At 39.4% G+C, this 17,058-nt stretch overlaps 1 protein-coding gene across 15 annotated transcripts in view; it reads right to left on the bottom strand.

The window, feature by feature from the left end:
* Window positions 1-17,058, bottom strand: part of DMD (dystrophin) — a 1,477,396-nt gene that overhangs the window by 57,951 nt on the left and 1,402,387 nt on the right. For all 15 annotated transcript variants that reach the window (XM_042458881.1, XM_042458877.1, XM_042458883.1 and 12 more), the window contains 4 exons: window positions 13,448-13,522; window positions 8,945-9,146; window positions 6,902-6,987; window positions 5,145-5,302 (listed from right to left, as the gene is read on the bottom strand). In XM_042458881.1, coding sequence (XP_042314815.1) covers window positions 5,145-5,302; window positions 6,902-6,987; window positions 8,945-9,146; window positions 13,448-13,522 — 521 coding nt within the window. The remainder of the gene's footprint in view (window positions 1-5,144; window positions 5,303-6,901; window positions 6,988-8,944; window positions 9,147-13,447; window positions 13,523-17,058) is intronic.

The following is a 17,058-nucleotide window of genomic DNA, read 5'->3' as shown; positions in this document are numbered from 1 at the left end:
GGGTAGGAGAAAAACCCCATGGAAAAAGGGGAAAATTCCTACCCGGCCCCTAGGCGACCAAGTGAAACTTCACACTATACTAGCAGCGGGTGGGTGGGTCAACGGTTAATCCAGGAATGAGACACCTAGGGGATGACAGGCAAAGCATGCCCTTAACCACACCCCCTACAGCCTCATGCCATGGCAAGCCTCCATGGCATGATTTAACTGCCCTGGTCTCCACCAGTAGGAGGGCAGCAAAAAACCCATCCCAGCTCCACAGCCTCTGGCGTGGAGAGGGGTGGGATGGCTATTCTTCTAGTTCGACCTAGATCGTCAAATGTTTTACATATGTTTTACATATCTATCTAGCACTTGAAACTGGCAGAATGAATTGCTAACTTCTGAGTTCACTGGCAGTCAACACAGCTGTTGCAAAATAGATATAATATATACAGTATGTGCCTCTTATGGTAATGCATCATACCATAGGAGCTGTTAAACCATCTTTGCAGGACAGGTCTAGACAGAGTAGCTCATATAAAACATGTGAATAAACAGCACTTCTGATGATGGCCCAAGCCTGTTTTTCAAGTAGGAAGATGAATCAAGAATAATCACTGGCTGAATACCTATATATTGGACAACTCAAAGCATCAAACCCAAGGAAACCCACCTCTCATAAGCATCATGACTCATCTACATTATCCACATTGTTCAGATTCAGCTTTAGTATACTTACTCCTTTGACCACTGCCTCCTCCTGATACTAGTTTAATAAACACCTAGCTGGTAAATTATGTATACTGTTGGTCTCCCATCAGCTTCAAATGGATCTCACACAGATATGCACAGATACTGAAATAAACAGTGCTTTGGGAAAACACAGTATAATTTCTATAAGCTGAGCGTGCATCTCCAAGTGACTTACAGAAAAATTTGTTGAACCAATGCAGTGCTCTCTCTTCTTAATCAGTGCTCCAAACAAGCAAACAAAATAGAACAGCACAGAATGTTAAACACTACTGAAAGACAGGGGCCTGGGGAGCATTTATTTGCCAACCTCTAGATAATAAAGCCAGCCTGAAAGCTCAACTGAAATGACTAGAGAATATATCCAGAAATATCCAAATCTAAATTGCAACTAAGTAACTGGTTTACTTTCCAAAATTAGCTGGGGAATGGTGGAGGAATGCAGACTAAACTATAAGCAAACACATGCTGAACATGCTTACTGCTGAAATAATACAGTGCGCCCGCGTCATACGCGGGCACATTATACGCTGCTTTCAGCATACACTGAAAGCAGCGCCAGAAGAAGCGGCACTGTGCGCCAGAAGAAACAATGGCACGTGTGCCTGTGGCAAACGTGCGCTGCCGCCCTGCACTGCCGCAAGCATGAGCCCCATTACTTGTGCTACTTCTTTTACACATAAAAGAAGAGCGCCCTGTGTAAAAGTTAAAGCCAAGTTTAACTTTATTTACAGGAGTCAAACTTTTTGCCACATGAGTTAATCTGTAACTGCCTTTGCACTTCTCTTATATCAGAGGTTTCATGTAAATTCTGCATGGACAGCACATCCTTCCCTTATGTGGGGATCCATTTCGGACCACCCCCCCCCCCCACGTAAGGGAAAAAACACATACGCTCAAGCCTCATTAGAAGTAATGGGGCTCATGCCTGTGGCGCACCCCATTACTTCTTCCAGGGTGTGAGAGGAGTTTTTTCAACATGGCTTCCAACGTATACTGGAAGCCATGTATGGCGCGCCCACCTAAAATGCGGGTGTCCTGTATATAATGACAAACAGTGGCATTAGCCAGGACCTTTATATCTTAACCTGATGGCTTCCATTTCCAAGAATCTTCCTCTAGATAGATGCTATTATAAAATGGTGGTTAGAGAATACTGTCATGTAGCCTTGTGCAAAGAATTATCTGAAAATCAGGGGATGGAGGTTTTAGTCCATGAGCCAAGCCTGCTTCCCCTCCCAACCAGAAAGGCAACAGCAATGTCAATAGCAATAGCAAGTACATTTCTATACCACTTATCAGTGAACTAGCACTCTTTAAGCAGTTTACAATGTATAAGCCAATTGCCCCGACAAGCTGGGTACTCATTTTACCAATCTACAGAAGGCTGAGTGCACCTTGGAACCCTGCCTGGGATTGAATTTACAACTCTGTGGCTACAGCGCTGTGCAAATCTACAGTGCTATATAATTAATTAATAATACTAAATGCAGAACTGGCATTTTACTACTGCACCACTAGGGCTCCAGAAAGGGAAGCAGGATAGGAAATTTTTATCATCTCTGGACAGTAGTTGGATCCTTGGGGTCACCTGACATCCCAAACCAAAGAAATTTCCTGCTGCTGGTGAATATGAACAACTATTTTATTTTTCAGAATGAAAAGAAGGTTTAATGGAAGAATAAAAGAAAAACGGAGAAAAATATGTGAAAACATACAACCTCAAGAAGGAAACTGCCCTGGATTTTCAATTTGTGTAGAGCTTGTGTAGGTGAACATGACTTGCCCAAGTGTCCCCTGCTTACAAAGGGGCCTGTGGCCTCACAAAAGATGGAGACATATTGGATTGCAAAGGAAGTATCTTTTTTGTGTTGCAAATGGCTTTTATATTTCCTGGATTTTGAGAATCTCCCAGTTGCCACATGGCCAGAAGGAGGAGGTGCCAATCTGCAAGATATGCCCCTCCATACCATCTTAACTAAGAAGAGAAACAGCAAAATGCAGGCCTATGACTAACATCTTCAACTTTTTCCCCCTGTTGGTTTGTAACACCTTGCCTGATGAAGAAGCCAGTGAAGCTTCGAAAGTTTGCAACATATATATTGGGCATATTGGTTGGCCAATAAAGGTATCACTGTTCGGTGGATTTTTGATATGACTTGCCCAAGTGGGTTTTCATGGCTGAGCAGAGGCTTGAATCCTTGTCTCCTAGAGTCTTAGTCTGACACACAAACCACAAAACCACACTGTCTTTCTCTCGTTATGGTTGTCATAGGATAATATCACTCATTCTGCATAGCACAAGACTTAGCAGTTCTTTAATTTAAGCAGTATGAAGAGAAATCTGAAGACAGCTAAAAACAGTGAGGGCATTTGATGAGGATATGGACATACCTATTGGCATGCAGCAATAACTCAAAGCAAGTGGTATACAAGGTTCTTCTGTATCCTCAAATGCACCATAAATCACATAGAAAAGTGTTTATCATGCACCTTATGGTTCAACTTTTGAAATGTTAACTTGAGGAGGAAGCCATATACAAAGGACTCTTTTGCTTCTTCCCTCCACTCACTCCATTTCCATATTAAAAAGACAAAAGATATGCTTTTGTATTGCGAATTGCCTTAAACAGACTCTTCTTAACTTTTTTTTTACTAAACAAACAGTGCTTAAGGGAACAGAATTCAGAGACATAAGTGTGCTTCAGGGAGGAAGAGATGTATGCCATCAAACAATGAAATGAAGTCTATTGATTCTGCTCTGAAATGTTAATTCTGGCCCTTCAGTTTACTAAGCTGTTTTCATCTCTCAACACAGACCTATGTCTTGAATACCTCTAAACATACATTGCCGGAACCACTGTTGTCATTCACTATCAATTTTGCTAACAGCTGTGGAAAACATAGTACATAGGCCTACTGCTGAGACAGTGAATTCAAACTGAAAAATCAGAACTTAGGTCACCTTTAGATCTAGTAGGAGCTAACAAATTTACATTATTTTTCTTGATGGACCCCACTGCCACCTTTGATCTCTTAGAGGGCAGCTAAGAGAAAAACTGCTCTCCTAGGATGGTGATGATAAACAAGAGGGCAAAGCTCTTCCTCCTTTAATTGTTGTGCAGAAGAGAACATTTAACCAGTGCAGCTACACCTGTTAACTTCTTTTTAGCCTTATGCCCTGAGTTCATCCTTTCTCCAGGGACTCTGCAGTCCAAGTTTCTGGATTATTAGAACAAGGGTGGGCAAAGTGTGGCTTTGTGTGTGGCCTTTAAAGGCGCTTTTTGTGGTCCTCAATTCCAGACTCCAGAGACCATCACTTTTCTTGCTGGGGGAAAAAAAGAGAAACAAAAATGGACTCCTGGGAAAAATAATCTAGGTTGTAGGCCACTTCCAATTTTTCAAACTCAGAAGTAAACCTTCACCCTGTGCATTCCTGGCAGTCTGTGAAGCCCTGCAGGGTCCCAGGGCCCACCACAGTTGTTCACCTTAACACACAAACACACACACACACACACACACACACACACACACACACACACACACACCATTTTTATTTGGTAAGATTTTGGAGATGCAAGTATCAAATGTTTCCTGCTAATCATGCTACTGACTGTACTATTTTAGTACTGCTTTAAAAAACAAGAACAACCATCTTTTACAGTGGAAAACATCACAGTAACAGATTTGATTCCTACAACCATTTTCAGAAATAATTCTTTCATTTTAAGGGGTGTCTATTCCAAACAGGGTATAGAGTTGTAGAAAAGGCTGTCCTATACTAACTGACTTTCCAAGAAAATATTCCAACAACAATTAAGAATACTTTGCTCCCATGTTTATTTCTCCTGCATTGAAATTTATGAACAGTCCAAGCCCCATTAACTGCCAAGGATAGCTTCCCAGACTTATATGGATAATGAAAACCACAGATAATGGTGAACACTCTATGTAGTTTATCACACTTGGGAGATCCCACTGAAAAATGGGATTTAAACTAGATTTGAATATTTTTAAAAACCGCAAATGCAGGAAGTTTATTACACTAATGACCCACAAAGTGAAATAATGTGAAGTTAGACTGGAGGTAAAGCAGAGAAAATCGGCAGCTTTTTACTTTTGGAACTTGCCGCAAGTAAAAAGCTGCCTTTTTCTCTGCTTTACCTCCAGCTTAACTTTGTGTTATTTTACCTTAACAGCGATGTCGTCTGATTGGCGGGTTTATTAAATTTAAATCTAGTTTAAATTCCGTTTTTCAGCGAGATCTTCCAGAGTCTACTAAACAGACTCCCCCCCCCCTTATGCAGGCAAGTGAAACTCTGTTTGCTTATCCTACAAATACGGGGGGGGGGGGGGGGGTTGGGCTGTATTGGAAACAAAAAATCAAATAGGAGAAAAATGAGCAAACTTACAAACTGAAAACAGCTCCTAACACTTGGCTCAATGTTGCTGCCACCAAAAGAGGCGACTTCACCCAATTGCCTGGGAATCTGGATAGAGTCATGAAGGAGGAGGCCCAGACGGCGCTGGTCACAGAATCCAGTGGGACTTGCTACTTGCTTGAATAGATCTGGAGGCAGGAATACAAAACAGGATAAGCAATAAAAGGGATGGAAACTATGCAAAAAGAAATTTGCTTTCAAAGATGCAAAGAAATAGTGGAGAGTTCCCATCAGGTTTCACTTCTCTTGTTAGTGCGAGTACAATTCTTTTGGCAATTTAGCAATGCAATCTTCTCCAACATAGCAATCCTGAAATAATTGTGTCATAGAACTTTTAAATAGATATTTCAACATTTAAAATGATTAAATTTTAATGTCAGTAAGATATTTTTTCTATAGTAAATGTGAATTATTTGCATAAAACATGTACACAATCAAAATGCTGCAGCTACCAAAATACTGTCCAATTCATATGCAACCTACTTTCGAAACTCTGATTCACCCCAAAGGTTCCTTGAAAAAGCATATAAAAATGAAAGAAATTGTACTGATCTGTGTTTTTCCATGCTGACGAAGACATATGAAAGTTTTCCTCAAAGAACATTTCAAAACACATTGAATTCAAAAGTGTGTATAAATAGAGGGTGAGAAGGAAAGTTGTGTTGCCCAGAGGGCAAGTTAGTTTCTGAAATTATACTAAAATTTAATTTATTGTGCATTTGCTATACTGCGTGTATTCTGAAGCAAGGACACAGAAATCTTTTTATAATGTCCAAGCACAGTAGGATCAACTAAAATAAAATAATGGCACTACACTAGTTACATAATATGAAGAAATCTTGTGTATTTTTTCAAAGCATTAAAATGTTTCTATAACATATAAACAATATGGTGTTGTTCTACAGCTGTTTCAGCATTTATCAGCAAAGCTCTCAGCTTGTAAACAAGTTTCCTAATGCAGCTTTAATACCTCGCTTTACTTTACTTCTATTTAATTAGTTAATCAAAGCAAGCCCATTCCTAGTCAAGTCTGAACTTAGTATGCATGGGGTGCTTTCTGTTCCCTGCATAGCTCTGAGAAATTCCACTGAACTGATATGTCAGGCTATGTGAGATTTACTCTATAAGTTAAGGAAAAAAATAGGAGGCATGAATGCAAATAATAATTTTTAGCCATTTGCTAGGAGGTATAGTGCATTGGAACTTCTAAAGAAATCCTGCTGTTTGTCTTGAACATGATCACATCAAGTCAATCTGAACAAAGCTTTGCTGCTTTTAATGTGCAAACCGAAATATTGGGTCACTCTTCTACAACAAAATGATGGATGTGAAAGTCTGTAGCTCTACTTTGCTGATGCTCTGAGCAACTGAATGTGGTCTTGAAACAGCTACAAACCCAACAAGCTGCATCAAACGTGGTGATGGAATGATGCTTTGCTCAAAAGAACAACAAAGATTTAACCAGGTGGCACATGTAAGCCATTGGCACAGTAGCTGTTTGGACCCTGCTCATTTGGAAAAACTAATTTAGCTTCTTTGTTTCTTAAAAAAACAACATTATGTTTAAAGTCTGAATCTAAATACACAATACAAGTTTTGGTTAGACACCAAAAAAGGTGTCTAATATTTAAAAGGTGAAAATGAAGGGGGGAGGGAACTTAACAAATTTTCTGCATCGGCATGAACTTGCAGGGGAAAACCCTACCAATATAAGAAACATGACTTACATCTGTATTTATCTTCCAGGTGTGCTTTACATAGGGAAATTATACCAGTTTTAAAAGACAAGACTCGGATCCTTCCTGTTCGACCCCTGTTGGTTTGAAATCACAGCAAAAATGAGAAGAAATAATAATCAACAAACAGTACAATTAACAGTAATTCCTTCTAACTGTATCAATGAAGCTACTAGAAGTTAAGAAAAACCCTAAATTCCTAAAACACTAGCATTAAATATCAGCACCAAAAGATAACAATTAAATAGATCAAAACTATGTTAGGTTGCTGCACTAAGATTTCAAGAGTGTTGTATGCTATTTAAAAGTGGTGTGGTATTTTCCTAGTAATTTCTGAAAGAACTTTGTCTTTTTTCATAAAAGACATACAATTCAACTGCATCTACCCTGAACAGTTGTTTTAGATGGGAGCATGTCCATACAAGAAGTTTGAATCTTAACTGTACCCAGTGGATATATTCCTTTAAAAAAACAGTTACTAAAGCTAAGTAAACTTTTAGACATTTTCTTACATATTTTGTAATTAGTCCAAAAATACTAGTTTTACCACAGTCATTGCACATTGCTTCCATAGTACATAGTGCCTACTAAATCATGGTCCTGACAGTAAGGGCTGTTCGACAGTGGAACACACTCCCTCGGAGTGTAGTGGAGTCTCCTTCCTTGGAGGTCTTTAAGCAGAGGCTAGATTGCCATCTGCTGGGGATACTTTAATTTGGATTTCCTGCATGGCAGGGGGTTGGACTGGATGACCCTTGTGATCTCTTCCATCTCTATGATTCTATGAAAATATTAAGTATTTGAGATGCTCAAGGCAGTACAAGCTGAAGAAATACTTCTGGCTAGATAATAGAAGAAGTGGGAAAGAACCCATTATGCCTGTCCTGTTATTTTCCAATTAATGGAAAGTTGGGAATAAGAAATGGAATTGGAGATCAAATCAAGCGTCTTTCCAGTCCAGCATTTAAAAAAAAAAAATGTCCAGAAAAACATGTTCCTCACCTATTGCTACCTGCCAGCAACTGCTGTTCAACAGAATGCTTTCTCTGAATCTGCAAGCTCCATACAGCTATGGCCACACTAGATAGGATATCAAGTGTGGCTTTACATTTAGCATGCCCGGCTTTTAAAATGCACTTGGGGCAAAGGTAATTACAGAGTTTGGAACCTTCCTCATAAAAAGGAAGCCTTTTTATTTATTATTCTGCCTGCTGGGTGGATAATTATTGATAACCTTGGTAGATGAAGTTCATTAGTTATATTAGGCATCATTAACATTAATGTCCCCAATAGTATTATAAACCCTCCTCTTAAAGCTCATCTCCCAAACCCTCCAGCAGACAACAGACCAGTGTTTCTTCTTTCTTTACATTAAAATTGTCTTCTTTCTTTCTTTCTGTCAAGAGCTGAGTTGTGTGATATACACACATCTTTCCTGCAAACAATAATGATGTAATTTCCAAAACTGCCCTAGACCTATATTGCTAGAGCACCTAGAGAGCCTGGCATCAGAACTCTGCTATTATGTTCATATTACACAATACAGCACCACATTCCACCTTAATTGTCAAGGTGAGGCACTGTAGCTCTCTTACTGAGAATTCCTAACATCCCTCCCTCAACTGCAAATCCCAGAATTCCATAGGATGTTGTCATAGTAATGGGGAAAGGCTCAAGAAAGGTACATCTTTAGCACTTTTTGGAAGCCCACTAGAGCACTTTTAGTCTTTCACAGAAACTATGTGTTTCCCATCAACTTGCACATTAGCTTAGGAAACAGGAAAGAAACAGAGGTCAGATTTCAGTTGGGGAGAGGGGCAGTTTGCAATGAGTAATGGCAGATATCCCATTGTTGTTGTGTATCTTCAAGTCATTTCTGACATATGGTGTCCCTAAGGAAAAACTATAATGGGGTTTTCTTGACAAAATTTGTCAAGAGGAGGTTTGCTATTAGCTTATTTAAATTGTACTCTCCTTTTCACAAAGAGTAGAGTCCATTATAATCAACTGTCACTGAAGTCTACCCACACATACGTGTCATAAACATTCAAAAGCCAGTTGAGGCACATATCTACGCAGAGAGGGACGTTGACTAGGTTATTGTGCTCTTGTTCCAGTCGATCATAAATTGTAGTCAAGCAGTTGATGATCTGAAGTATATCCATTGGCTGGTCATTTTGTTTGAGGTTGTGCTGGTCCAAGGCATCACATGCAGCAGACAGACTCAGAAGATCCACTGTGTAAATAATAGAAATAACAGTCTTAATAAGAAACAACCCCAGTTGGTGGTAAAAGATGATTCTGATGATCAAATCCACTGCCTAGTTAAGGCTGCTGGACTAAGCAACATCTGACAGGCTAGTGTACTAGCCTACAGATTTCCTTTCCAGTTCTTTCCACCCACTAATGCATTTTCTCTGTATAGGTGATATCTATTTAGTGTATGAAAAGCTGTTTTTTGTCTGGCAACTATCTCCACAGCAGTTGCATCCCCAGGGAGTACTGAAGTATGCTTTCTCTAATGCAAATTTATTAGCCAAATTGCAAATGCAATAAAATACTTTTAACACAGAGCTTCTGGTGAGTGTTCAACCCCTCTGAGAGAATGCATCAATGATAATTAAGTGAACCCCTCAAGGATTAGGTAGCAGTCTAATTATAATATGCACCTACAGATAAATAAGACCATTCTCTTTTGGAAGAACTTTCCCTGCTAATAAGGCATAGTGCCTTGAAAACATCTGATGGTTTTATTTTAAACAAGATACCATTAATGCATCCACTAACATAAGCAGTAGTGTGAAAACAAGTTTCCTTTAGAGGATTACTGCACGAATTTCAAAAGAGCCATAGTTTTGTATTTCTATACTTGAGATATACTGTATAGCAGGCCCATCATCCACAAAAGCATGTTTAATAAGGCATTCTCATCTACTGCATAGTTTAAGTGGCAACTTTTAAATATATAGAAAATAAATATATGTATTATTTATTGGTGGCAGAACATAGTAAAAACCGTGGAACAGCACTGAATAATAAGTATCAGTAAGTATTCAATTCTGGATCCTCTTTTTGTCAGTGTAATGCTTTCTATGTTAATGCCTTAACTTGGTATTTCTTTTTTAAAAAACATGAATATCCTTCACTGTTTGAAGTAGTTCAATGAAGTCAATAAAAATATAGCTGAGAAAAATGCAGCTGGTGCACTGTGTCAGCCTACATGGCACTGACAGCAGGACAGTTGCAGTCAGAAAAAAGCAAGCATAGTGGCAATAAGTGAAGGCAGAGAAAATCCTCATTGTCACCATCAGGAGGAAAAGCTGATGACTTCAACACTTTTGGTTCTGCAATGGCTACTGGGTGTGTCTTCAAAGCTCTAAGAAGCCTGCCTTGGAAAAATCACCTGTCTCACATGACAAGAGATATTTCCATCCCTAATGACTTTCTCTGCCTTTGCTTGTTGCTGCGGAGCAACCCTGCAAAAAGTGCACTATGCAAGGATAACAGACCATTATGTTAGCTCAGGGGTGAAACAGATGGCGGTAAAGTGTGGCTCTACGCTGCCCCTTTGAGTGCTGGATTGGGGCCATGGCAACTGCATGCCACAGCCCCAATCTGGCATTTTCCTGGCACAAAAAGAAGTGGCAGAAAGCCACTCCTTTTTAAACCACGAAAAAGGCGCCTTTGCCATGGGAGTGGCAGTTTTTCTGCATTTCGGCAGCATGCGGCATCTAAACACTGCACCACTGCAATGCTGCTGTTGCTATGGGGCTGCTGTTGCTATTGGGTACACTTTGGTTGCTTGGGGTGGCTTTATGGCATGTTCCTAGCGGCTTGGGGGCGTGCATCATGCGTACATCATGCCTCTGGGAACGCACCACATTTTGCCTGTCTGTTTTCTCCCATAGTGAAGTTTCTGATCTGTTTTGGGGAGATGTTTGGAATGTCCCACTACTTCTGAAGCAGCTCCCTCCAGGCAAGCACTCTCCAGACAGTGATGGCTTGTGCACTTACTCCAAAATGGCAAGGAAAGCCTTTCTGGATTGGGTCACAAGTTCCTTGTGCCACAAGATCATTTTAAAAATATACTCACTAACTTTTAAAACTATAAAAAAGTAGGGGACTCTTTTTTGAGTATGATATTCTTGGAAAGATAATTAAAATTTGTTTTTTATGTTATTTCTTGGGACAAGGCTACTAATTATTTCATTTTATTTCAATATGAAATTTGCACAGGCTGTCAGTGTTTTTACTGTGTGCCTTTAAGTAGCATCCAACATTTGGTAACCTTAAGGCAAACGTACCATGGGGTTTTCTTGACAAAATCTGTTCAGAGGAGGTTTGCCATTGCCTCCTTCCATGACTGAGAGAGGATGAGTTATCCAGAATGGGTCTCCTGGAGGCCTAGTATAGGATTCAAACCACAGTATTCTAATGCATGATTACTGACAACTAAGCCATGAGTAAGTCAAAAGTAAGTCATTCTATACAAGTAAGTATAGAGCCAGTGTGGTGTAGTAGTTTGAACATTGTACTAGGACTCTGGAGACCAGAGTTTCAATCCTGGATCAGCCATGGAAACCCACTGTGTTACCGTGGGTATGTCATATGCTCTGAGCCTCAAAGCAATGGCAAGCCCCCTCTGAAAAAAAATTGCCAAGAAACCCTGATGATAGGTTCACTATAGAGTGGCCTACAACAAGTCACACTATAGTCTTAATTGCTAGTGAGTATGGACAGAAGTATAACCTTAAGCTCCTCAGGCAAATAGGTCTTTTATTACACTAATCTTCCAGAGGAAGTTTATATGGCTTTCTTTCTCTGTCTTTCCTTCTTTTCTAATAGCAACAATTCAAGATGAAAGGAACTGTGCTACTGGAATTATATTAACAAGTCTGTATAATTAACTGTTTTTTGTTTTGTTTTGTTTTTAAAACTCTACAATTGCTTGAAAGAGTTAGCTTCCTGAGCATCCTTTGAAGCAGGGATGAACAATAGAATGAGGTATTTAGCAAAGATGGAAAACAAGTTTTTAAGAACATCTGGAATGGTAAAAATCTTACTTGGCCATGAAGTAAACTTGTTAAGTAAAGACAAACTGTGCCATAAAATTCCTGCAACTACTTAAAAGAAGAGTGGTGCAAAAGAAGCCCAAATAGTGCTCCTGAAAAAGTCTAAGAATTCTAACAACTTCACAAATGTCTACACAGTGCTTTTGCAATGATTTATAACTGCCACAAAATATAAACAGATTGAGATGGTTTCTCCTTCCTTAATCTATAGCTCTGTAAAATGGCTACTTTTGCTTGCTAGAATGATTACTTTTGCTCCCACAAACATATGTAGTTGACATCAAGACTTTTTCTTCTTTCTCCTTGACCTCTCTTACAGGAATAGTGTACCCAGGCCCTGCCTCCCCCACTAAACCCCCATGAAATAACTTTCCTAGTTAAAATGCCTGCTAGATGAATGCACAAATAACACAACTACTACAGAAACAGGAGTAAACTGGGTTTTATTTATCTTCATTACAATTGCTAACTCTCTTGGCTAGATTATGAACTGTTATACACACAGGAACTCATAAGTTGTCTGTAAGGTGCTGTAACAGTACTGGTTGAGGCCCTGTACACACCAGCCATTAAGGCCCACGTGGGGGCAGAGTCGGGCATAGCATCCTCACAACGCACGCCTGACTCCACCACCCCAGGGTGCCCTGATTCTGTGTGCTGCTCCACACGGTGCATGGCATCATGGCGTAGCTCTGGCTCTGCATCCATATGATGCAGTACCAAAGGAGCAATGCAGCTATGGCACTCTTTTTGCAGCTCCTTTTTACACCCTTGAAAGGCCGGACTGAGGTTCACAGCACGAGGCTGCCATGGCCCCAATCTGGCTAGAAAAGGGACGGCGACCCACTGCCCCTTAGGGGCTATATGTACAGCCCCCGAGTCTCCTTTATCCAAAATGCTTGAGACCAGAAGTGGTTTGGATTTTGGACTTTTTTGGAGTTTGGAATATTTGCATGTGCGCGCGCGCGCGCGCACACACACACACACACACACAGAAATATTGGAGATGGGACCCAAGTCTAAACATTAAATTTATTAATGTTTTGTAGACATCTCATACACATAGTCTGAAGGTAATTTTATCTGGATCTTTTTAACAATGTTGTGCATGAAACAAAGTGTGTGTGCACTGAACTATGAAAAAGCAAAGGTGTTATTGTCTCAGCCATCCATGTGGACAATTCTGGATTTTGGCGTATGCTCTGATTTTGGAATTCTGGATAAGGGAGACCCCAGCTGTAATCAACTCAGAATACATTAAAGTTCTGTGTCCAATTGTTGCCAAGATGATAAAAGCAAAGAGTAACTCTTAAACAATATGCAAAAATAACCACTGAAAGCTACTCTCAGCCAATAACAGGGCTTCAAACTACCTGTCAGATTATCCAAGTGGATTGAATTGAAAGTTTATGTATGTATGTTTGAAATTAAGTTCTGAAAAATAATATGTCTGCAGAATACTCACAACAGAGAGCTTTCTGTAATCTTCGAAGCTTCATGGCAGTTCTGTATGCTGAGAATCTGACATTGTTCAAGTCCGCTAAGAAATGGACAGAAAGGGGAAAAGGGAATATATCACTTCATGGCTGAACAATTTGATGCAGTGAATAGACAGACTGAAGAATCATTTTAAATATGAACTGGAAGAATCTTTCTTGCAGTATAAGTTTGGAATTAAATTGCGAGATAGAAACAATTACCCTCACCACCACCACCACCACCACCACTATATTCCTGTAAGATATGCTTCAAACATAAAGGTCACAATCCAGCCAAAATTAAGTACTATTGAGGCTTAAATTTTATGCCTCCTTAAATGGGAGTAAACCATATTGCAATGAGTATACGTGCTTCTGAGTAGACATATGCAGGTTGGCTTGGTAAGTCTCACTGATTTAAGAAAAAGGAGAATCTGGCATCTTTCTTGAAACTTCAGTGAGACTTTAAAAAAAAAAAGTTTGGCTGGCTTGTATCCCAAAATGACACAATGTGCTACTGCTAGACTATTAAATTGCAGCACATTAAGAAAGATAAGCATTAAGAACTTGTAAATCCTGCCTTCGTTCACTTTCCCCTCCTCCTGCTTGGAACGGAGTCAGGTTGCTTGCTAGAGTATTTAGAAAGAGAAGCCTACAGACAAGGGAACTTAAAGGAGAGAGAGAGAGAGAGAGAGAGAGAGAGAGAGAGTCTTGCCAGGCTTTGTATGTGAGAATCAAACCCCATGATGCAATTGAGAACAATGCAGCTTTATAAAGTACTGACGCTACTGCCACTTTCACATAGATCTGTGCTCTTTCCTGGCAGCATCAAATTCCGTCCAAGCCTACCTCCTTCAGTTTGTATAATAATAAACTAACTTTTGTTAACTTTGAAGTTGCAGTGAATAGGCAGAAAAAGGATCTCAGCCTCAGTGAAGGAAAAGTTGTGGAAGGGAATCATTACTGAAATACTTTTTCATTTCAATTCCTTTTTTTTTTTTAAATGAACTTCAAAATAAATCTGGTGCTCATGCATGGGAGGTGGGTGTATAACAAGCTGGTGGATTTTTGGTCACTCCATGGCAGCACCTGCACTGCAGAAATAATGCAATTTGATGCTGCTTTAACTGCCATGGCTCAATGCTATGGAATCCTGTGATTTGTAGTTTATTGTAGCACTAGAGTTCTCTGACAAAGAAGGCTAAATAGCTCACAAAACGACAAAGTCGAGAATTCCATAGTATTGAGCCACGACAGTTAAAGCAGTGTCTAACTGCATTATTTTTCCAGTGCAAATGTGCAGCTTCTGTCTCTACACCTAGAGTTGCCAATGTAGTAACTGTAGCAACAGAGGTTTTCCCTGGGACCCTTACAGCTCCTCACACCTCTGCCCCTTTGTCAAATTATTCCAAAGTAAATGTAGCCATCTTCCGAATACCCTTTGCTACTTCAAAGTTGCTACAGTCCAATGGACTGTTTGGCTAGCTTGGTTTTTTTCTTCTTCTTCAGAGAGAGGTTCTAAATCAAACAGGTAAAGGTCTGCCGGTTGCAAACATGGGGAGGAAGTCATGGCAGCTTCTTCAGAAAGAGTTATAAAACAATTATAGGGGAGGGGGAGCTTCTTTCCTAAATCTGTTTCTGCTAGTTTATTATTTAGCACCTATTATTTAGGTTACAGAGTATAGAGCAGGAATCGTGAGTCTCCAGATGCTTTTGCATGGCAATCCCAAAACCACTAGTGAGAAAAGCTTGAGTTTTGGTCCAACAAGATCTGGAGGGCTGCATCATTCCCAACCCGATACGAAGTATATTATTTAGCAACAAATACCATGAGAAGTTCAATTTTATGTAGCAAGCGTCCTCCTTCTTCCAGTATTCATTGCATATTGTGCTCCTCAAACATTTCCTTTCAAAACTGTGAGAAACAATCTTATGCATACTCCTAAGGACAAATGCTATGGGATTTATCTCTGAGAAAACAACCATAAGATTGTTTTTCATTTACTGTTTCAAAGACAGTGAAATTACTTCTTTTCTAGTTTTGATAAAACTGAGCATTCTGTTTAGGGTACTTGCAAGTGAACTTGGTGTGAATGGAAATATAGGCTCAAAAACAAAGCCAAATAAAGCAGCATCCGGCCACTGTGGGGTATGGCGTTTACATGACACATGCTCCCAAAGGAGCTGGAAGCTGTGCCAAGGCCGCGCTCCAGTCCAAAGGCCAGATGAAAAAGGAGTTGGTTTGAATTGATTCCTGGCCAGCCTGGCATGGACCTGCAGAGGCAGGTCACTTTGGTCACAGGCCACGCGGTCACTGTGGTCATGGCTTGGCCTCTGGCTGTTCTTTATCAACTGTCTGCTTCACCCCAAAGATGCATTTCAGCTATAAATCATCCAAACCTTCTATGAGCTGTATTAAAATGTTTAGATTAGATTTGTCTTTTAAAATTCTTTGGCAGCAAAAACATACTTTCCTAAAAGTAAGCACCACCAAGTACAACAGAATTTAACTCTGGGTGCATGGAATTGGTCTGATATGTTGCAAAAACGAGACAAGAAAGATACTGAATTTCTGCTCAGTCTTCAAACATTTTGTGATCGACTCTGTTTCACCTGAACAGTCACTTTGTGATGATGGTCAGCAAACTTTCAGAAACTTTTACTTTATATATTATACCACATTCTACATTTGAAGAGAATTTGGAATCTTAGCATAAAACCTCACTTTGTTTTATGCACCTCCTTGCATAACAAAACCCTATGAAATTTATAAATCAACAGGCAGCTTGAAGGCACATATATACACAATCCTAATTCATCCCACATTATCTTCAATGTTAAAGCATTAAGGTTTTTGTTAAGTGAAATGTCATTTTTAGTTTGTTAGTTTCAAAGGAAACCCTGAACAAATACTATGGTGGTTGTTTGTTTAAATTGCTCTTTATGTGTTTAAGTTGCCTTCCTCAACAGACAGCTGGACTACTATCCTCAGAATTCATTTGCTAGGAGGTATAAAATAGCTTGCCATCTTCATTTTATCATGGATACACATCTCTTTTCTTTATATCCTACCAATGTGTGTTATTCTTTCACAATCTCCTTTTACAAAGCAAAAGATAAAACAAAAAACTATGCATACAGATCTGGTACATAACTTGCACACTGTGGACACTGGGATATGGCAAAGATTGAAACTCTCTAGCATAGTAAGGTTTTTAAAACTATTCTAACTTCAGTACTCTTAACTGTATATGACAACATTATTAATAAAAGTGACATTCAGAGTCCAGATATTTTATTTTCTGCTCACACTTCACGGGTCCCTTTATTTCATTTTCATTCTTATCTTTTGATCCAGTCCCCATTCTATTTTCCATTTTTATTGAACAGCCTAGAACTGCAGCTACACACATATCTTCCTTTAATAGTAGTAGTAGCTGTTAAATAATAATAATAATAATAATAATAATAATAAATTTTTGAAGTAACCAAAAATAACCTCCTATCATTGCTAGTTGTCAAACAGGCAAACATCAGATTATCTAGATAGCCATTTCTTGATAGTCACCTTGAAGGCCAGCTTTTTTTTTTAAAGATC

The sequence above is a fragment of the Sceloporus undulatus genome, chromosome 3 (genome assembly GCF_019175285.1).
Source record: "Sceloporus undulatus isolate JIND9_A2432 ecotype Alabama chromosome 3, SceUnd_v1.1, whole genome shotgun sequence".
Taxonomy (NCBI): Eukaryota; Metazoa; Chordata; class Lepidosauria; order Squamata; family Phrynosomatidae; genus Sceloporus; species Sceloporus undulatus.
This window is presented reverse-complemented; position numbering and strand designations above follow the sequence as displayed.